This window comes from Mercenaria mercenaria, chromosome 3, assembly GCF_021730395.1.
Source record: "Mercenaria mercenaria strain notata chromosome 3, MADL_Memer_1, whole genome shotgun sequence".
NCBI lineage: Eukaryota > Metazoa > Mollusca > Bivalvia > Venerida > Veneridae > Mercenaria > Mercenaria mercenaria.
In genome coordinates this window covers 30,145,454-30,169,411 of record NC_069363.1, presented here as the reverse complement: position 1 = coordinate 30,169,411, position 23,958 = coordinate 30,145,454, and the positions used below count along the sequence as shown (strand labels likewise).

Here is a 23,958-nt window from a genome sequence, read left to right as displayed (position 1 = left end):
ACCAAATTTGGATGCTGACGGGAATGCTTGAGTAGGATAGCTCTCTATATACCTCGTATAGTCAAGCTAACAAGTGTGCAAAAGAGAACTGAAACTCTATTGCTGCTTAATGAATATTAGCACATAACACATATTCTCACCTTATGGCAGACACGTTCATTTAGAACAACTTCAATGTCACCTACAAGTATTTCAGGCACTTTTTCTTACTGTGAAATTATTAACAGCCCACAATTTTAGTTTTCCCAAAACTAGAGCCATCACTAAAAGCGATTAATACCCCCAAACACCCCTCTGATATAAGGAAAAAAGTTGTGATCATAACCTTTGCCTTTCAAGTGTAAGGCTGACCTTGAACCTAGTGACCTGGTGTCACTCTACATGTCACCTGGATAAGGTAAACAAGTGATGCTAATTTTATGAAATACATTAAAGAATTTTAAAAATTATGTAACAGACACAAATTTGAGCTATTTGATCTTTGATCTCTAAGTGTGACCTTGACCTTGAACCTAGTGTTTGCTGTCTGCACATGATCTTGATGAAGTAAATATTTGTTGCTTGTTTTATGAAATTCATTTAAGTGGTTTAGAAAACATGGAGCAGACAAAAGTTAAATTATTTGACCTTTGACCTCCAAATGTGACCTTGACCTAAGTGACCAGGAGTCATCTACTGACTACAGGCAACTCTGAAGTTTGAAGGCCACAGACCAAAGCATCTCCAGTAATTAATCAGAAACTGTCTCAAGGTCACTTTAACAAGCCCTGAGGTACTGACCCCACACATAAAAGGGGGTTGTACATATCATTTCCTGTTCAAAGGCAATCATCCTACGAAATTTGATGGATGTAAGTCCAGAAGTGGTCCAGATATTGATATGAAACTGTTTTCAATTTCTTCATCACCCTGACCTCAACTTAACCTACTGATCCCAAAAATATAAGGGGTCACATGTTGACCACAGAGAATATTTCTATGAAGTTCAATAACAATACACACAAACCTTCTTTAGCTATAAATGAAAACTGTTTTCAGTCTTGAAGTCACTGTGACCTTAATCTATTACCTACTGATCCCTAAAACAATAGGGCTCATTTACTGTCCACAGGCAATCATCCTATGAAGTCTGATGACTGTAGCTATTGAGCAGAAACAAGTTTCGGTCTAAAGGCCATTGTGACCTTGACCTTTGACCTACTGACACCTGAAACAATAGGGCTCATTTGCTGACCACATGCAATCATCCTATGAAGTCTGACCAATGTAGACATAAGAATTCTCTTGGTACTGATCGGGAACCAACCAACTAACAGACAATGACCCCCTTTTCTTCAAAGGGGATCATATTAATGATTTTACAGGATACTTAAGCATTCTTCTAATTTTGTCAAACCTTATAAAAGGGTAATTTCACTGCTTACTTACCATACATGTCTGCACTCCCATACTTTTCTAATTTTTCAACAGCTTCTATTTTCTCATCACAACTGTTGCTACCCTTACTAAAAGGCGACAGTAGTTTACAAGGATTTGTTATCTCCTCTGTGTACTTGATGACCTCCCAGTTCAGTTCCAAATCAGAACTACCAGTAGTTGTGTCAGCCATTACTTTCAACAGTCTCTTGGTCCGTTTGACAGTGCGTTCCTTTTTCTCTGTATTCTTTGAAAATTCTGGCTCTAAATCAGAACATATATACACAGGCGCTCAAGTAAGTCTTAAATTGCAAATCACTTTAAAATTACCTTAAAAGTTGCAACTTGCTATTTTGAATGCTTTGTGGAGGGAGCTGGTTGGCAGAGAGACATGTTTAAACAGATTCTGCTGCATCTATAACTAAACATTTAATCAGTTTCTTGTACAGCTTTTACACAATTTGCAACTGAAGACACCATCTGTATATACATAGCTAAATATTTAGGTTATTTTAAGATGACTGCAAAAATAAATCAAGCAGAAAAAAATGTGAATACAAGAATAAGCACAGAAATGACAAGGACGACAATTTATGCATGTTTCCCAGTGAAAAATATAAACAAGAGGGTCATGATGACCCTGGATCGCTCACCTGAGTAATGTGAGCTACACTGACAAGTGTAAGAGATCAGGTAAGAAAGTCAAATCATTTTGTTTCATTAAAAAACTTGTCCACCAGGGGGCAGACCTACAGGTTTGCCTATTTTGCTTTATGGAAAACTTTGAAAAGCTACTTGTCTGAAACTGCTGGCACAATCTCAAAATAACTTCTGATGGATGAGTGAAATCCCAATTTTAAACCCCTGATGTACAACATCACATGCTGAATTATAATAGCAATCGTACAATGTAACCATCTTAAGTCAAATACTTTTGTGAGATTGGTAATTAGGTCCTTTATGCATATTTCTGACTAACCCAAGGGCATTTAAACTCCAGTTTTAATAGAGAAATCCTAAACAAAGGATAGCTCTCTATATACTTCATATAGTTGAGCTAAAAACAGTATGCACAGACCTAACAGAAAGAAAGTATCTATGTTTCTTTTACCCCATGGTATAAATTATTCACTTCTTGAAACATTGCATGTACCATACTGTTACTTCATTCAAGTCTTGCTTATCTTATATTAGTTGCAACCAATTTCTTGCAAATAATAGATTTACCTGCTTGTTGGAGACACAAAATGTGTGCATTATTAAAAATGCATACAACTATAAAAATGTTGCCTGAATACTTTCTTCCATGTTGTACCACATGTTGTATTCAGGCTACAATATTAATAACAAGTGTGTTACCACTGCTTATTGTCAATTTATGATGGCCCACGAACATAAATGTGACGGTAAACAGCAGTAACACTTATTTCTTTAACAATATTTATTTTACCTGGAAGTCTTGATGCCTGAATCTCATCACAGTATTTCTGACTTTGCCAAATTCTGTGCATCAAGCTGTGACACTTCTCTGCATCAAGCAAACTGTAAAAATACAGTTACAGTAAATTTTTATGACCTTTTTACATACCTGAACTGTTTTCAATTGTAAACAAAACATGTTTTACAAAATTTAATGTCATGACGACCCAGTGACCAAGGAAGATGTATCAGGGGTTTAAATGAGTGTTCACTACCTCTTAGTTTTCCAACAAAAACAAATAGGTCAATATCCTCTTTTAAAGAAATATAGTAAAATAGTGGTTAGGAAAATGTTTGCAGAAAGAGAGATGAATTAAAAAGTTTGCAGCAAGAGAGATGAATTAACAAGAGGACCATGATGGTCCTGAATCGCTCACCTATCCCCACATGACCCAGTGTTGAACTGAGTATGACGTCGTTATTTCTATTATTTGACATAGTGACCTAGTTTTTGAGCACATGTGACCTAGATATCATCAAGATAAAAAATTCTGACCAATTTTCATGAAGATCCATTGAAAAATATGACCTCTAGAGAGGTCACAAGGTTTTTCTATTATTTGACCTAATGACCTAGTTTCTGAAGGCTTGGACCCACTTTTGAACTTGACCTAGATATCATCAAGGTGAACATTCTCACCAATTTTCCTGAAGATCTCATGAAAAATATGGCCTCTAGAGAGGTCACAAGGTTTTTCTATTTTTCGACCTACTGACCTAGTTTTTGACCACACATGACCCAGTTAAGAACCTGACCTAGGTATCATCAAGCTGAACATTCTCACCAATTTTCATGAAGATCCATTGAGAAATATGGCCTCTAGAGACGTCACAAGGTTTTTCTATTTTTAGACCTACTGACCTAGTTTTTGACCGCACGTGTCCCAGTATTGAACTTGACCTAGATATCATCAAGGTAAACTTTCTGACCAATTTTCATGAAGATCTCTTGAAAAATATGGCCTCTAGAGAGGTCACAAGGTTTTTCTATTTTGAGATCTACTGACCTAGTTATTGACCGCATGTGAACCAGTTTCGAACTTGACCTAAATATCATCAAGGTGAGCATTCTGACTAATTTTCATAAAGATCCCATGAAAAATATGGCCTCTAGAGAGGTCACAAAGTTTTTCTATTTTCAGACCTACTGACCTAGTTTTTGACCGCACATAACCCAGTTTCGAACTTGACCTAGATATCATCAAGGTGAACATTCTGACCAATTTTCAAGAAGATCTCTTGAGAAATATGGCCTCTAGAGAGGTCACAAGGTTTTTCCATTTTTAGACCTACTGACCTAGTTTTTGACCCCACGTGACCCAGTTTCGAACTTGACCTAGATATCATCAAGGTGAACATTCTGACCAATTTTCATGAAAATCCATTGAGAAATATGGCCTCTAGAGACGTCACAAGGTTTTTCTATTTTTAGACCTACTGACCTAGTTTTTAACCCCACGTAACCCAGTTTCGAACTTGACCTAGATATCATCAAGGTGAACATTCTGACCAATTTTCATGAAGATCTCATGAAAAATATGGCCTCTAGAGAGGTCACAAGGTTTTTCTATTTTTAGACCTACTGACCTAGTTTTTGACCGCACGTGACCCAGTTTCAAACTTGACCTAGATATCATCAAGATGAACATTCTGACCAACTTTCATAAAGATCCCATGAAAAATGTGACCTCTAGAGTGGTCACAAGCAAAAGTTTACGCACGCACGAACGGACGGACGGACGCCACGGGATCACAAAAGCTCACCTTGTCACTTTGTGACAGGTGAGCTAAAAAGTTTGCATGCAGTCTGAGAAACTTGAAAACTTTCACCCATGTAAGTCTTGTCTTCCTTTGGCAATCTGTCTAGAATTTGCAGGGTGGCATTCTTCCTTCACCATCTAACAAGTTTTTATTCAAATACTCCATTCAAGATTGTCTTTGGTATAGCTCTGCACAGGAGGATGGATGGATGAACAGACAAAGCTAAAACTATATGCCTCGACTTTCAGGGGTGGATAATGAGCTTTAGAAACATCAGTCAAAGAATGCTTCTGATGAAGTCTGATGAAGATCTATGAAAGGGTTCATGAGAAGTTGTTTAAAGCCAACACTGGTATTCATATTTTTAGCTCTAGTATAGTCCCGAAATGCAGTCAAGTGAAACTACTGGAAAATATTTAAAAGGAGTCCATGCCATAATGTTAAAGTCCAAGTCTGGTGTAATTTTGACCAGAAGTTTCAGAAGCAAAGAAAGTAAAACTGTTGACACAAGATGGACAGCTCAACCTGAAACTTAAGTTCATGAACTTACAACTACTGAAACAGCAGTAAGTTCTAAGTCCCACTGCTCCATTTAAAATCAGTTGAAAATGCGGAAAATCCTGGAAACATGTGCAGCTAAATCTGATAAGATCCTTCCTACCAAGCTTGAAAAAAAATCAGACGAAGGACATCTATTGAAGAAGTGGCCTGGTAACAAAGAAATCAAATAAAAACATTTGTTTCAGACTTATCAAAGTTTACAATGGATCCTCAGATAAACATTGATATATACAAACACTTACGAAATATTTTTTTTTCTATTGTAATTATTACACTTACTTTGTGTCCGATAAAGACATTTCAAACTTTTCCCTCTCTACAAGAGACAATGGCTGCTGGGTGTAATTAAGATCTGAAGAAGATTCATTAACAACAGGACTGTCTAGAATTGCCCTCTCACACAGTCTATCTTGTTCTGTAACAACTGCAAATACAATGTATATGTTTCTGTAAAAAAAAAAGAATAAAATTTGTATATGTGAACATTCAAAACATGTACACAAAACATCCAACCTTTTCACAAGAACATGGCAACAACTTCAAAACCCTCGAACCTTAAGGTTTTGTTCAGTGTGAGATATCATTCAATTTTGTGGGCATGAAATTTCAGTTTTGACAAAAATGCTGTTTCGTGAGGATATGAATTTATGGATTTCAAAGTTTGAAGACAAGATAAATGACAATGTTATCTGTTCGTTAGGATTTAATCTAACAAACCATGAAATTACCAAATATTTGTAAAAGTACAACTCTTATGTAGATAATATCATTTGCATGTATTATTTTCAGTGTTTTTTTAGAAACCAGAATAACATAAATATGAAACATTTAGTAATTATATTTGCAGATATGATTTATGCAAAACAAACTCTTATAAACTGTGTAATAATAAAGCATGATCATTAATTAAATAACATTTGTGTTGCTGGCATTAATGGTACATGGGTTCTGCACTTTATTTTGATGAGAGAAACATTAAACTCAGGTTTTATAAATATGTCCTTTAGAACATTTACGAAGGCTGTTAAAAAATAACATAGACTTGCTGTAAAACGCCGTCTGTTGTCTATAATGCAATGTGTAATATTTCATTATAATTTGCAATCTCTGTGTAATTTGGTCATCTATTTTTTGTAACATTTTTGCTGATGGTTAAAGTGCCTAGAACATTTTTCATCTGTAATGATTTGAATTTGACCGATAACGTTTGCACTGATGGTTTACTTGTTTACCAGAAAATACGCCAAAGTGCAGCAACACCTCAAGGTGACATGCAGTGAAAATATATTGTCATTCGGACGTGGGAGGCAGGACTAAACAATGTTTAAACTAAGTGAGTATTGCTGGTTATAATGCAGGTAATGTGGCCATCGACTCGCAAAGGTATTTGAACAGTTGTTAAGTTATGTAGAGATTTTGGCAAACACCAACTGAAATTTATAGATTAATGAAGCAGACGCCACAGCAATGTTCTGTCATCTGATCTTCAAGTGACACAAACGATTCGCAAAAGGCCCAAACTTGCTATAAGCCAACGAAGGTCAAGGGAATAAACAAAAAATCCACGATTCAATGTTAAAATCAACCTATGATGCCTTGGATAAAGACGAACTACTAACCTTACACACCTTGTTTGAGATACTTGCCCTTACAGAAGCAAGCCTCTGTGGTGTATATGCAGCGAACACAGTAGTACGCCAGAGGAGTACATTTTACATACACCGCATGCCGCGTACTATTTCGACGAGTACACAGCATGTACGCAGGAGGTCACTAGTACACTTCAAGTACGCAGCACAGACTCTGAAAATTTAAGGAGTACACTGCATGTACGCAGTAGGGACTTGTACAAGAAAATAGTACACTGCATGTACACCACAGATACTTTGAAATTTGTGCAGTACACTTCATATACGCGGGAAAGACTTGTACAATTTCTTTTGGCATTTATACTTAGTTTTTTTTTTTATAAGTTAAAGTCTGAAGTAAACTTCATATACGCGGGAGGGACTTGTTCATTTTCTTTTGGTGTTTATACTTTGAATTTTTTTAGGTAAAAGTCTGAAGTACACTTCATGCAGGAAGGATTTGTACATTTTTTCTTTTTTTTTTGGAAGCAAGAACTTGATTTCCGAGTAACTTTTATCTTAATAGCATAGAATAGTTCAGATTACCGGTATTCTGAACAATGAAAATTTGCCAAACTGTTTGCAATGTTCATTTGTGAAGCTTACATCTTAGTGATTTCTGAGCTGCACCTTGCATGCAGTGTAAAAATATATTCTTTTTTATTTTGAATTAATCCTGGAGCTTTCTAACTTGGATAATTGAAAAGCCTTATTTGAACTTCGTTGCATTACATCTTGTAATACATGAAATAATTACCAAGATAATGCCTCAACAGCGCTCGAATGAGAAGAATTAATAGCTCTCACTGTTATTTGAATACTCTTAAGCAAAACACCATTCTATCATGTTTTATAAAGGCTTTAATGCTCATTATGTTAACTCATTAAGGCCTCACCAAATTAAAAGTTGTTCATCGGATTTGCCGCTCGTATATTTTCAGAATGTTTTTGGCTAATTGTGCTCGCTTGGAAAAAATCAATCTAAAATTTTTTGGTGCGCTACTTTTTACGGACGTAAAAGTGTATAAATGCTTATATAATTCCAGTCCTAGATTGTTCTCAGATAGATTTTAATCAAAATAAATACATACTACGCACACATCGTCTATAATAAATCATAACACTTATATTTAGTTGTATTAAAGTTGTTTCCCCTTGATGCAGTTACGCCATTTTCTTCAAATGTTTACCAAATTACATGCTACAAAAATTGATTTATTTCATTGAAAAGTGGATGAAGAAAAGCATAATAATTTATTTGATAACATCAATCTACATTATTTTGGTAAGGGTAAATACTTATAATAAGTAGAATAATGTTAATGCATGTTCACCTTCATTTCAGACCTAAATTGAGACTTTGTTTCTACAAATTTAATCTGTTAAGAAAGTTTAAAGTTAGAACAAACATGACAAAAGGGAGCTTCTGTAAGATAGCATGCTCAACTTTTCTGTGATTGACTCTGAATTAAAGCTTTGCCAGTAAAAGGGGCATAACAGGCAATAGCTTTGTATGTAACAGAGATATTAGACATTATATAAAACTTTAACAAAAAAAATGAAGTTAAAAAGTGGCATAACTCTGTCAAAATTCAGATCAAGAGTTATGAGGATTGTTTCTTCTGGTGTAGACTTATATACATTATTGTGTGGCCAAAAATGTTGGATTTTGCCTCTAAGTTATGTGTCCGCGCGCTTAATTTATGTCGATAAAAAACCTCCAGTTTTGAGACCCCAACTCCAGCTGAAAAATGGCAAACCTCCAGTTTTGGGATTCTGAACTTATCACATGTATGACTTATTGATGCATGTCACTTATCTTTTTTCTGTCCAAATGATCATCATTTGCATACGAAAGTTGGTGGGGTAAGGAACTTACATTATCACAGCAGTTTCGCCACAAGAGTACACAGCATGTACGCCGCAGGAGTACACAGCATGTACGCCGCAGGAGTACACAGCATGTACGCAGCAGGGGTAGTACACCGCAGGCTAATTTGCATGTGAAAAGTGTATGTGCTGCGTACTTGCTGCGTACTATTTCCCGCATACTAAATTCCTCCAGCGTACATCCTGTGTACTATGTAGTCCACAGCATGTACGCAGCAAGTAGTATGCGGCAGAGCTCATTTGCATGTCAAAAGTGTACTACAAACGTACTATCGGTGTATGTGCGGTGTATATCCTGCGTACTATTTAAAGCCCTTGATTTCAGTACACATCATGTACGCATCATATACGCTGTATGTACAAAGCAAGAGTACGCAGCAGGCCTTATTCTTCTGTAAGGGTGGCGTAAGTGTTCATACTTTTTCAATATTCTAACCGAACAACTGATGATGACTTTAATAAGTATTGTTTCTCAGAATAAATCAAAGAAATTTACAAATATAAATTAAAGTAAATTTAATGAAAGTATCTCGCTGAAGTAGACATTGTTAACTTTGTTGGAATATTATCATCATACGTCCATTTCGTGTAAGTGGATTCAAGGAATCATAACTTCTGACTGTATGATCATAATCATATCAAATTTGCAGGGACGTTAGTAGGAAGATTGCGAATTGTGATATTTTTCTTGTTTTGTTCATTAAAGTATCTAAAAGCTAGAGAATAAGTCTACATTACTTTTAACAGCCCTCAGAGAAGAGATGAACAGGATACCTATTTTTCTTACACTTTCCCCGTCATGTAATCAAAGTGGGGAAAGAAACTGTGAACATTATCTGTAAATGTCTGGATTTCTTCAATTTTGCAGTGCGAATTAGAAACCACTTCTGTAATAACTACATCCTGTGCTATAGTATACTAATGTTGAATAATTAAAGCGCAATAACTCAAGTGACAAATTATCTGACCAGAACATATATATGCGCATCTACTTTTATGAGTGATGCTTCCTTCGAATTTTTTGCTGAATTCCAGCCAACAGTTGCTGAGAAACACTATCGAAAAGAATGTTGCTATAGTTTACTAATGTTGAATAATCAAAGGGCAAAAACTCAAGTTAAAAATCATTGGACTGAAACAAGAAGACAACATGCACATCTCCTCTTGGGACAGAAGCTTCCTATGAAGTGTCCCTCAGTTCCAGCCAGTGGTTGCTGAAAAATATTCCAGACAAGAATTGCAGGACAAACGATTGCAGCTACACATGTACGGATGAAGCAGCGACCAATTGTGTTCCCCTTTGGGGTGCATAAAAACCATGCAACCACAAAAAGTAATATAAACATAACTAAACAGATTATTCCCTTGAAGTTTCATTCAAATCCCACATACAGCATAAAGAAATAGTTCACAAAAGCTTCATTCAAAAATGATCATTACGGGGCCACAACTCAAAAAAAAATCTGAGTTTAACATGCAAAAGATATACACAACTTGGCTTTATATCAATTGGTCCTGTGATGTTTCAATGAAATCTTGACAGGAATTTTGGGAATGAAGCATGGACAAGAATCTCTGCAGAGATTTTGTACACAACATGCAAAAGATATACACAACTTGGCTTTATATCAATTGGTCCTGTGATGTTTCACTGAAATCTTGACAGGAATTTTGGGAATGAAGCATGGACAAGAATCTCTGCAGAGATTTTTTACACATATAATAATGTAGTTTTAATGACAAATAATCAAGAGGCCATTACTTCTATAATATATAATGCAACATGGCTTACATGAAATGGGAAGACATAATTTCACAAATATCCTTTAAGCATTTTAGAAGGCACGAATAAGAAACAAAAACCAAAGATCAAAAGTTTGAGAATCAGTTGTGATTTGACCGTGGACTGGCGCAATTCATGCATGGGTTCTATGTGTCATCTGACCAAGAATTTCCACTTAAGTTTCATGTAATTCCTACAGTGTGAAAATAATGGACTAGACTGGACATAAAATCAGACAGACTATCAATGTTAAAATCGATCAGTTATTACTCTGTTACTGTTGAGTTGAGAATCATCCATTTGTTTTTACAAATACAACAAATAGGATATATTCATCAAAGTATGATTAACTATGCTTTACTGAGACAGATGTTTTAGTGACTTTATTAACTGGGGAACTGTGATAATAGAATGATTTTTTACTCTGTATTCAATGACTGCTTTGGAAGATGTATCAGATTAATGTATACATAGTTGTTGTTGGTCACAGGTCGATTAGCATCAATGTATCTATTCAATCATAAATAAAGTCTGATGACCAAAAGAATGCCTAATTACTTATTTCATTGATATCCAAAAAAGTTGTGTTCACAACAGCAGCAGATGAGTATTCATTTTTTTCAATTATCTGCAAATGTATCTGTTCTGGTTTCACCACATCCTTGGATACTACTGTTGTTACATCTGGCTCTGAAAAAAATCCAGATCAATATACTTAACAGTTAGACCCACATTATGAGAGAAAAAAATTCAAACAACATCACATCATAAAAAGAAAGGGTTGTATCACATGAAAATTAAACAGCATATAAAATATAAATATCACTCTACAAAACAATTGTCAATTTACTGCTATACACATTGAACTGCAGAAAAAAGACTGAATAAAGAGGCCAGTTCAATGCCTTAAAAACTCAAACTCATTTTTAAAGAACTTTTACATATCTTTGTTTTGATTTATTTGCGATAATGTCCCAGTGCTGAAATTTCATGTTATCTTTATTTCCTCGCAAATGGAATTCATTTTTAAAGCGGGTTAACTTTTTTTAGAATAGTTTACGTATCCGTTTAGATGGGACAGTACAGTATAACATGTAATGAACAGATAGGTAGTTGGAAGAAATATTGCACATTTATCAAATATTTGTGTTTAGATATTAAAACCTTAAATGTACCAACTAGTCTACGCAAAAATATTGTCTAAAGCTTACACTAGCAATTAAACTTTGCTGAACATTTTAAAGAGATAAATGTCCAGCTGCTGGTGAGCTTAAACTGCTTATTGCTTTTCCTAAAGTAAAAATTACTGATTTCTTCTGCACATATCCTGTTCAAGACGTTTACACACTTCTATTTGAAAACAAATACAGTATGTTTTGAGCTAGGGGTCTCTTGCATGCAGCATATCATCATAATTATGGTGGTGAAAGTGACTGAATATTTCAATTTGACTAAATACATTTTGGATACTATCATTACATTTGGCTTGTGGTAGCTAGATTTTACAATCTCAGATTTATGAATGTATGGCTGTTTAAAAAGTAATTAGTTCAATAAAATGTAACTTTTTTTTTACCATTTTCCATTACAATGACAGTCTTATATTCTCTTAGAGATGTAAGTAGTTCAGATTTCATCAACTGAATGGAATCAGGTCCTAAAAAGTCAGGATCTAGCAGAACAACATCTTCCAAGTCAGTCTAGAAACACAAGACAAGAAAAGTGTTGCTTTATTAGTACACATATATATTAGGGAAAATATCAATCAAAGTTCTGAATGGAATGGATTTCTTTGAACACTGTGAAAGATGACTATCAAAGTAGAATTTAGGAGAAGGTATTTGTTTGAAAAAAAAGAATGGTAAATGGATGGACAGGGAGGGAACACATACACAAGCTCAATCCCAACAGCTTTCTGCTTGGTGTGTGTGTAACTGATGGGAGTTGAGGGGGAGAGGGGTGGGGGTCGGTTTTCACTAATGCCGAAGTGTTTTACTACACAGTTTTCTTACACACCTGTGACGAATTCCGGCCAGAGGTTTGATCTGTGAAAGCCAGACAAGACTTTTCTATTTCAGCTGTGGTGGCCACTTTGTGCAGGGAAGCGGAACGTGCCTGCGATATGCACAACTACGCTTGGTACTGATCACTCCTGTGGTGTTTCGTCAAAATCAGGCCAGAAGTGTGACGAAGTGCTCAAGGTGAGCTATTGTGACCGGTCATTGTCCAGCGGCGTCAGTCGTGCGTCAACATTTGCCTTGTTAACAATCTAGAGGCCACAGTTATGGCCCAATCTTTATGAAACTTGGTCAGAATATTTGTCTTGATGATCTCTAGGTCAAGTTTGAAACTGGGTCATGAGGGTTCAAAAACTAAGTCAGTAGGCCAGATCAAAGGAAAATCTTGTTAACACTCTACAGGCCACATTTATTACCCTATCTTCTTGAAACTTTGTCAGAATGTTTATCTTGATAATCTTTAGGCCAAGTTCGAATCTGGGTTGTGGGGTCAATAACTAGGTCACCCAGTCAAATCAGAGGAAAAACTTGTTAACACTCTAGACTCCACATTTATTAACCTATTTTCATGAAACTTGGTCAGAATATTTATCTTGACAATCTTTAGGCTAAGTTCGAATCTGGGTCATGTGGGGTCAAAATCCAGGTCACTAGGCCAGATCAAAGGAAAATCTTGTTAACACTCTAGAGACCATAATTGAAGTTTGAAACTCATGAGAATTGGTCAGAATGTTTATCTAGATGATCTATAGGTCAAGTTTAAAACTGGGTCATGTGGGGTAAAAAACTAGGTCACCCGGTCAAATCAAAGGAAAATCTTGTTGACATTCTAGAGGCCACATTTATGACCCTATCTTCATGAAACTTGGTCAGAATGTTTGCCTTGATGATCTTTAGGCCAAGTTCGAATCTGGGTTATGTGGGGTCAAAATCTAGGTCACTAGGCCAGATCAAAGGAAAATCTTGTTAACACACTAGAGACCACAAATCAAGTTTGAAACTCACGAGAATTGGTCAGAATGTTTATCTAGATGATCTTTAGGCCAAGTTTGAATGTGGGTCATGTGGGGTCAAAAACTTAGTCACTAGGCCAGATCAAAGGAAAATCTTGTTAACACTCGAGACCACATTTTAAGTTTGAAACTCATGAGAATTGGTCAGAATGTTTGTTTGATGAAATCTACGTAAAATTTGAATATGGGTCATCTGGGGTCAAAAACTAGGTCACCAGGTCAAATCAAAGAAAATGCTTGTTTACAATCAGGCCAAATTTTTGGTCCAATCTTTATGAAAATTCGTCAGAATATTTGTCTCCATGAAATTTCGGATGGGTTAAATAAAAATTTGGTCCAGCTGAGTAAAACAAGAGGGCCATGAAGGCCCTGTATCGCTCACCTGACCTATTGACCTAAAATCAAGATTAACATTCTGACCAAGTTTCATTAAGATATGGTCATAAGTGTGGCCTCTACAGTGTAAACTAGCTTTTCCTTCGATTCGACCTGGTGACCTAGTTTTTGATCCTACATTACCCATATTCCAACCTGACCTAAAGATCATCAAAATTAACATTCAGACCAAGTTTCATGAAGATACAGTTATAAATGTGGCCTTTACAGTATTAACAAGCTTTGATTTGACCTGGTGACCTGGTTTTTCACCCTGGATGACCCAATATCAAACTCGTCCAAGACTTTATTGAGGGTAACATTCTGACCAAGTTTAATTAAGATCGGCCCCAAATTGTGAGCTCTGGAGTGTTAACAAGCTTTTCCTTTGATTTGACACGGTGACATAGTTTTGACCCCAGATGACCCAATATCGAACTCGTCCAAGATTTTATTGAGGGTAACATTCTGACCAAGTTTCATTAAGATTGGGCCAAAAATGTGACCTCTAGTGTTAACAAGCTTATCCTTTGATTTGACCTTGTGACCTAGTTTTTGACCCCAGATGACCCAATATCGAACTCGTCCTAGATTTTATTGAGGGTAACACTCTGACCAAGTTTCATTAACATTGTGCCAAAATTGGGACCTCTAGAGTGTTAACAGTCAAATTGTTGACGCCGCCGACGCGGGACACAGGGCGATCACAAAGCTAGGTAAAAACTAGGTCATTAGGCCAAATAGAAGAAAAATCTTGTTTACACTCTAGCGGCCACATTTTTGCTCCAATCTTCATGAAACTTGGTCAGAGTTTTTATCTATTTGAAGTTTCAGAGGAGTTTGAAACAGGGTCATGTGGTGTCAAAAACTGGGTCACTAGGACAAACATGTTTACACTGTTGTAGTGCGTTACTCTGGTGAGTGACCTAGGGCCATCTTGGCCCTCTTGTTCTATTTTTAGCTCTGGCAGTCATTTTGTGCAGCAAAGCGGAACATGCTGGTACTGAGCCCTCCTGTGAAGTTTCCTTGAAATCCGGCCAGCAGTTTGACCTGTGAAAGCCGGACAAGCTTAATGCGGAAGGACGGACGGACGGACAGACGGCAAAGGCAAAAACAATATGTCTCCCCTACCTATTGGGGAGACATAATTACTGCTTGAACATAAAAATGTATGCACTTTCATACTGAAATGTAAATGACAGAAATGTATAAATCTCATAGAATTATTTCACTTCTTTTACATGAACATTATGAAGTAATCATGTTGTGCTAAAATCATGATGTTAGCAATATAGATAACATTTGGCTGAAAAAGAAAATTTGTTTGTTTTACCTGTAAAATCAACTTATCTTTCACTTATGAACACAAAATCATGAAAATACAGTATCTAGTGTTCATTCTGTTACAGATACTTCGATCTTACCCTAAAATAAGCAAGTATGCTCTCCTATACCTTTCTTTGTTAATTCTAGAATTGTGATGACAATGATACTTTCCTTTAAGTTTGATCAAGTATGATAATCAGTGTTTTTTACCCATTTTGGGAAATGGTCCTTGTCCAGGCAAACTGGGAAAAATCACTGTGTTTAACACCAAAGTTGGGAATTTACTAAAACAGTAGTATAACCAATCAAACTTCAATCTCATATTTTGTATCAACAGTCTTGTTTCCTTGAGAGATGAGCAAAAGCAAATTGAGTATAATCAATTTTTGCTGCAAAATACACTTATTGTTCTATAAACATTTGTCTGGTTCCTTAGAATTGGAATATCTGTCATTAGGCTTGCTACCGGTAATCACCGAGGTCTGAACCTCTGATACTAGCACAGATGGACTGGAGACAACATTTTTGTCCACTTTTTGAATGTTTGCGGTTGAACTTAAAGCCAAAAGATCGAAGACCTCTGCATCTATCACACAAAGTTATAATTATGCTTTTACACAGTATTTACTATTGTGGCTCATTTTCTTCCCCGAGATTCAGATTTTTTAAAAATCTTAATGTTCGCAAAAATTGAATCAAACTAGACCAATCACTGAAGGTGATGAATGTACCCACCCCCACCACCACCTTCCCCCCACACACACTGACACAGTACATTGCAATTTGACGCACACAAGATTGCATAATTATGTGGACTGTATGTATACAGACTCTAAAGTAACATGAAACAAAGTCCCATAACTCTGCAGAATATTTTTTTGAAAGAACCTAACATGCATCATGCACAAGAAAGGTGGTACTGATCACTTGTGTGAAGTTTCATTAAATTGTGTGCAATGGTTCAGGAGATTAGGTGCGCACAAGATTGCATATGCAGACTCTATGTATATAGCATAGTAACAAAAAACAAAGTCTAATAACTCGGCAAAATATTTATCTAAAAGAACGTAACACGCACCATGCACAACAAGGATTGGTACTGATCACTTGTGTGAAGTTTCATTAAATTGTGTGAAAGGGTTCGGGAGTTTAGGCATGCTCAAGATTGCACATGCAGACTATGTATATAAAAACAAAAACAAAGTCCCGTAACTATGCAGAATTTTTTCTTAAAGAACATAACATGCACCATGAACAACTAGGGTTGGTACTGATCACTTGTGTGAAGTTTCATTAAATTGTATGCATGGTTTCAGGAGATCAGGCGTGCACAGGACTGCATATGCAAACTGTATAGTACACTAGTAACAAACAAGAGTGCCAGAATGTCACAATATACGCCCGTCACAGCAAATTTCTTTACACTAGCACCTGTATTTGCAAATGGAATTTTAATTTTGTGGTTGTTTAGTAATTATTGTAATTCTTTTGTTTTTCTAAGTCCATAAAACAAGAGGGCCAAGATGGCCCCAGGTCGCTCACCTGAGAAACACACCCTAACAGTGTAAACATGTTTGACCTTGTGATTTCATGGAAACAAATATTCTGGCCAATTTTCATTAAGATCAGACCAAAAATGTGGTTTCTTGAGTTTAAACAAGTATTTTCTTAGATATGACCTAGTGACTTAGTTTTTGACCCCAGATGACCCATATTCTAAATTGACCTAGATTTTATCAAGGCAATCATTCTGACAAAAACAAGAAGATCAATTGAAAAATACAGTCTCTATCGCCTACACAAGATTTTTCTTTGATTTGACCTAGTGACCTACTTCTTAAACCAGAGGACCCATATTCTAAATTGACCTAGATTTCATCAAGGAAATCATTCAGACCAAATTTCATGAAGATCAATTGAAAAATACAGCCTCTATTACATACACAAGGTTTTTCTTTGATTTGACCTAGTTTTTGAACACAGTTGACCCATATTCAACTCAACCTAGATTTCATCAAGGAAATCATTCTGACACAACTTTATGAAGATCAACTGAAAAATACAGCCTCTATCCAAACACAAGGTTTTTTTCTTTGATTTGACCTAGTAACCTAGTTTTTGACACCAGATGACCCATATTCTAAATTGACCTAGATTTCATCAAGGAAATCATTCAGACCAAATTTCATGAAGATCAATTGAAAAATACAGCCTCTATTACATACACAAGGTTTTTCTTTGATTTGTCCTAGTGACCTAGTTTTTGACCCTAGATAACCCATATTCAAACTTGACCTAGATTTCATCAAGGCAATTATTCTGACCAAATTTCATGAAGATCAATTGAAAAATACAGCCTCTATCACATACACAAGGTTTTCCTTTGATCTGACCTAGTAACTTAGTTTTTGACCCCAGATGATACATATTCAAAGTCGACCTATATTTCATTAAGGCAATCATTCTGACCAAATTTCATGAAAATCATTGAAAAATACAGCCTCTATCGCAGACACAAGGTTTTTCTTTGATTTGACCTAGTGACCTAGTTTTTGATCCTAGATGACAGAGTTTCAAACTTGGCCTAGATTTCATCAAGGCCATCAACCTGACTAAATTTCAAGAAGATCAATTGAAAAATACAGCCTCTATCACAACCACAAGTTTTTTTTATTTGATCTGACCTAGTGACCTAGTTTTTGACCCCAGATGATCCATTTTCGAACTTAGCCTAGATTTCATCAAGGCAATCATTCTGACAAAATTTCATGAAGATCAATTGAAAAATACAGCCTCTATTGCATACACAAGGTTTTTCTTGGATTTGACCTAGTGACCTAGTTTTTGACCCCAGATGACCAATTTTCGAACCTGACCTAGATTTCGTCAAGTTAATCATTCTGACCAAAATTCATGAGATCAGTTGAAAAGTGCAGCCTCTATGGCATACACAAGGTTTTTTCTTTGATTTGACCTAGTGACCTAGTTTTTGACCCCAGATAACCCATTTTCGAACTTGGTTTGGATTTCATCAAAGTGATCATTCTAACAAAATTTCATCAAGATCAGTTGAAAAATACAGCCTCTATTGCATACAAAAGCTAAATGTTGACAGACGGACAGACGACAGATGCCGGACATCGAGCTATCACAAAAACTCCTTACCAGGTAGTGAGTGAGTTAGATTTTATGGCGAATCGACACAAAAAGGCCATATATCGCCGAAAACAAGCGGTTTGAAAATTTGTAAAGCATCTCTAAAAAACAATTATGTAAAAATGTATAAACATATAAAATGTAAATTGTAAAGCACGTCTAAAAACATTTATAAAGGGTTAAAATATTAGTGACAAACAACAATATTACAAAATGTGTAAAGAAAAATATACGATTTCAGATTTTGTGATAAATGCCTATCTGCTTTAAAAAGGACAAGATTTTGCTGACTGAAATATTTTCAAACAACTCTTTCAGAGATTGCACGTCACAGTATGTACTGCGCTGTGGAACGAAGTCCACACAGTGGACTAAAATATGTTTAATAGTAAGTGGTGTCACATTCAGGTCGTTCTTTGTTCAGAAGATAAGAATGAGTCAAACGGGTATGACCTATTCGACAACGAGAAAGAACAACTTCCTCCCTGCAAACAGATCTGTTCCCTTGGTGCCATTCACCTAAAGTAGGTTTAACATCATGAAGTTTATTGAACGAAGCATTGTTCCATGACGATTGCCATTTAGATAAAATGTATTTCTTGACATTTGGCCTAAAATCAGTATATGGTAATTTCATATTAGATTGTGATGATAAAAGGGATTTCTTTGCTGAAGTATCAGCATCCTCGTTTCCATCAATACCAACATGACTAGGAATCCAACAGAGTATGATAGACTTTTTGAAAGATAGTGCATGAACCCTGAGAAGAATATTTTGAATGAAAGGATTTTCCATGTTTCGGTTGTGAATTGACTGTAAAACAGAAAGCGAGGCGGAAAAAATAAACTTTTCTTCACTATATTTCGATATAAAATTTAACAAGAGCCATGTCAGACATGGCTAATCCCCCCACCGGGCATATCATAATTGAAGGATGTGGTCCGCATCAGGGGTTTTAAGATGTGGAAGAAAGAATAAGTCAGTAGTGAGGTGGTTTACTGCTAAATTTTATTAATTTTCATGAAGAGTATAGCTATGATGTTTTTCTATATGGCTACTGTAAAAAGAAGGAATGGAAAGCTAACAGGGAACAAGAGTGCCAGAATGTCACAATATATGCCCGTCAAAGCAAATTTCTTTACTCTAGCAGCTGTATTTGCAAATGGAATGTTAATTTTGTGGTTGTTTAGTAATCATTGTAAGTCTTTTGTTTTTTAAAGTCCACAAAAAAACTCCTTACTAGGTAGAGATACCTTATATATAATAAAATTAATAAAATACACCTAAAACTGGAGAGTAACATCTATGTTGTACCACAGAAAAGTGGTCTTGTTTTTTCCCTAGGGTCAATTATAAAAATGTTACAATATAAGTTATTTAGAGTAACAACTAAGGGAAGTTAATCTTTAAAAAAAAAAAAAAAAAAAAAAAAAAAAAAAAATTGCAAGTCCACACAAAAATCTTTATCAGGAAGAGACTGGTCAAAATACACCTCAAAACTGGATTTAGCATGTTTGTTGTACTACAGAAAAGTGGTCTCGATTTTTCCCTACGACTAGTAATGAAAATGCTACAATAAAAGCTATTTAAAGTAACAACAAAGGGAAGTAATTCTAAAGAAGGGAACTGCGCATGACACTTCGTCTCATGATGGTGTATAATTGTGCCAAGTTACATCAAAATCCCTCTATGCATGAAGAAGAAATGCTTCGGACAAAGTCATTCTTGTATCTGACCTTTGGCCTCTAAGTGTGACCTTGACCTTAGGCCTAGTGACCTGGATCTTGCGCATGACACTCCGTCTCGTGGTGGTGAACATTTGTGCCAAGTTATATCAAAATCCCTCAATGCATGAAGAAGAAATGCTCTGGACAAGGTTTTTATTCTTGTATCCTTTGACCTCTAAGTGTGACCTTGACCTTAGACCTAGGGACCTGGTTCTTGCGTATGACACTCCGCCTCGTGGTGGTAAACATTTGTGCCAAGATATATCAAAATCCCTCCATGCATGAAGAAGATATGCTCCGGACAAGTTTTTTTAAGAAAATATGATAAAGGGGAATAACTCAAAAAATAGGCAAGGTAGAGTTATTGTTCTTGCACACTGCACTTCCTCCCAATGTGTTCTATCAGTGTATGAAGTTTGAAGAAAATCCCTCCAGTACTTTTGGGGTTATGCTCCGGACAAAATGTTTTAAGAAAATATGATAAAGGGGAATAACTCAAAAAATAGGCAAGGTAGAGTTATTGTTCTTGCACACTGCACTTCCTCCCAATGTGTTCTATCAGTGTATGAAGTTTGAAGAAAATCCCTCCAGTACTTTTGGAGTTATGCTCCGGACAAAATTTTTTAAGAAAATAAGATAAAGGGGAATAACTCAAAAAATAGGCAAGGTAGAGTTATTGTTCTTGCACACTGCACTTCCTCCCAATGTGTTCTATCAGTGTATGAAGTTTGAAGAAAATCCCTCAAGTACTTTTGGAGTTATGGTCCGGACAAAGATCGTTGCGGACGCACGGACGGACGGACCGACAGACAGACGCACGGACGGAGAGCATTTCTAATATCCCCTTCACCTTTGGTGGGGGGATAAAAAAGAACTGTAGGGGAAGCAAGGCTCCATGGTGGCGTTTCCGGAACTGAATTTTCTTTAGGTAAGATACCTTAAAATACACCTAAAATTTGAAAGTAACATCTATGTTGTACCACAGAAAAGTGGTCTTGGTTTTTCCCTACGGTCAATTATAAAAAAAAGTTACAATATACGTTATTTATAGTAACAACTAAGGGAAGCTGATCTTAAAAAAAAATAAAAAAATAAAAATAAATAATAAAAAAAAAAATTGTAAGTCCACACAAAAATCCTTACCAGGCAGAGATCGGTCAAAATACACCTCAAAACTGGATGTAACATGCATGTTGTACAATAGAAAAGTGGTCTCGATTTTTCCCTATGACTAGTAATGAAAAAGTTACAATATAAGTTATTTATAGTAAAAACAAAGGGAAGTAATTCCAAAGAAGGGACCTGCGCATGACACTCCGTCTCATGATGGTGTACAATTGTGCCAAGTTACATCAAAATCCCTCCATGCATGAAGAAATGCTCCGGACAAAGTCATTCTTTTATCTGACCTTTGGCCTCTAAGTGTGACCTTGACCTTAAACCTAGGGACCTGGTTCTTGCGCATGACACTCCGTCTCATAGTGGTGAACATTTGTGCCAAGTTATATCAAAATCCCTCCTTGCATGAAGAAGAAATGCTCCGGACAAAGTTTTCATTCTTGTATCCTTTGACCTCTAAGTGTGACCTTGGCCTTAGACCTAGGGACCTGGTTCTTGCGCATGACACTCCGTCTCATGATGGTGAACAATTGTGCCAAGTTACATCAAAATCCCTCCATGCATGAAGAGGATATGCTCCGGACAGTCATTCTTGAATTTGACCTTTGTGACCTTGACCTTAGAACTAGGGACCTGGTTCTTGCGGTGAACAATTGTGCCAAGTTTCATCAAAATACCTCCATGCATGAAGAAGGTATGCAAAGGACAAAGTCTGTGGACGTCGCCTGCCCGCCCACCAGTTGCGTTCCCATAATACGTCCCGTTTTGGAACAGGCGTATAAAAACAAAGTCCCAAAACCCTGCAAATATTTTTTTCTGAAAGAACCTTACATGCACCATGCACAACTATTGTTGTTACTGATCACTTGTGAAGAGTTTCATTAAATTGTTTCAAGACTTCGTTGTTTGGAGGGTACAATTATATGGTGCGCTTATTATTATCCAGTGCAATCCAATATTAATTTTAGTGTGCTTGTTTAATGTAATTCACATATTTAATCAAGTTATTTCAGTGATTTGTAACTTGGAAAGTTCAAAGATATTACCTTTTTTCAATGTTGTGGGAATTTTCAGGTTTGAAATTGAAAAAAATGATCACTTTTACGATTCAGAATGGGTTCATTTTACTGATACCAAACATAGAAAGGTAGAAAGCAAAAAAATCACTGGTAATGAACACTCATAATTTATAAACCATGTGAAAACCAGATACCTTTGAAGATGAAGACGACTCCCTGTGGAAAGTTTCTTTAACAATGTCTGCATCGTAAGTATTCTGTAGCATGGGAACCACTTCCTTTTTATCATACCTCTTTTCATTCCTTCAAATACAAGAATCACTTTTTCTTAAGCTGGGACCACCATGAAGCAGTGCCTGTTACCATAGGATGGAAACCTCCATCAAAATACAAATATTCTAGAAATAAGAGGGTCATGATGACCCTGGATTGCTTACCTTGGTTATATGAGCTACATGTTTCAAATGTCAAACTGATGCTAAAATATTAAGAAAGTAGGTGATTAGGTCACATTCATGGTCACTGGAAGTCAGTTTTACGATCGGAGTGCAAAACTGTATATGTCAACCAAATTTCAAGGCTGTATCTTAAACAAGAGGACCATGATGGTCCTGAATCGCTCACCTCTTCCCACATGACCCAGTTTTGAGTATGACGTCGTTTTTTCTATTATTTGACATAGTGACCTAGTTTTTGAGCTCATGTGACCAAGTTTTGAACTTGACCTAGATATTATCAAGATAAAAATTCTGACCAATTTTCATGAAGATCCATTGAAAAATATGGTCTCTAGAGAGGTCACAAGGTTTTTCTATTATTTGACCTATTGACCTAGTTTTTTAAGGCACGTGACCCAGTTTCAAACTTGACCTAGATATCATCAAGGTGAACATTCTGACCAATTGTAATGAACATCCATTCAAAAGTATGGCCTCTAGAGAGGTCACAAGGTTTTTCTATTTTTAGACCTACTGACCTAGTTTTTAATTGCAGTTGACCCAGATTTGCACTTGACCTAGATATCATCAAGATAAATATTCAGACCAACTTTCATACAGATCCCATGAAAAATATGGCCTCTAGAGAGGTCACAAGGTTTTTGTATTATTTGACCTACTGACCTTGTTTTTGATGGCACGTAACCCAGTTTCGAACTTGACCTAAATTTCATCAAGATGAACATTCAGATTAACTTTCATACAGATCCCATTTAAAATATGGCCTCTAGAGAGATTTTTTTATTATTTGACCTACTGACTGACCTAGTTTTTGAAGGCACGTGACCCAATTTCAAACTTGACCTAGATATCATCAAGGTAAACATTCTGACCAATTTTCATGAAGATCCAATGAAAAGTATGGCCTCTAGAGAGTCTGTATCTGCAGACAAGAAAAACATTCAGTCTAATGATTTACGGCCGAATACTTCATGTCGCTTCATAAAAAGCCCCATAGACCACACAAACCCAATGTTGTTAACCGTTCTCCACCCACTGTCTCGGCAGGTAAAATTGAAAGTGTGTACGTTGACTGCTTAAAATCTGTCTACCATTCCACACTAATTGTCTCCAAAACTGAAAATGCATCACAAAATCAAACCACAAAAGGTGCAGAAAATTCGGACGAAGCCAAAAAGGAAAGTGATTCCAAATTTCAGGAGAGCTGATATAAAGAGTATCAATGGCT

At 36.2% G+C, this 23,958-nt stretch overlaps 1 protein-coding gene across 1 annotated transcript in view; it reads right to left on the bottom strand.

Moving 5' to 3' along the window:
* Window positions 1–23,958, bottom strand: part of LOC123525180 (uncharacterized) — a 65,091-nt gene that overhangs the window by 8,884 nt on the left and 32,249 nt on the right. Inside the window, exons 6-11 of the mRNA XM_053539643.1 lie at window positions 22,467–22,575; window positions 12,095–12,218; window positions 11,077–11,208; window positions 5,497–5,641; window positions 2,867–2,958; window positions 1,429–1,680 (exon numbers count right to left, since the gene is read on the bottom strand). Of these exons, the coding sequence (XP_053395618.1) occupies window positions 1,429–1,680; window positions 2,867–2,958; window positions 5,497–5,641; window positions 11,077–11,208; window positions 12,095–12,218; window positions 22,467–22,575 (854 nt within the window). The remainder of the gene's footprint in view (window positions 1–1,428; window positions 1,681–2,866; window positions 2,959–5,496; window positions 5,642–11,076; window positions 11,209–12,094; window positions 12,219–22,466; window positions 22,576–23,958) is intronic.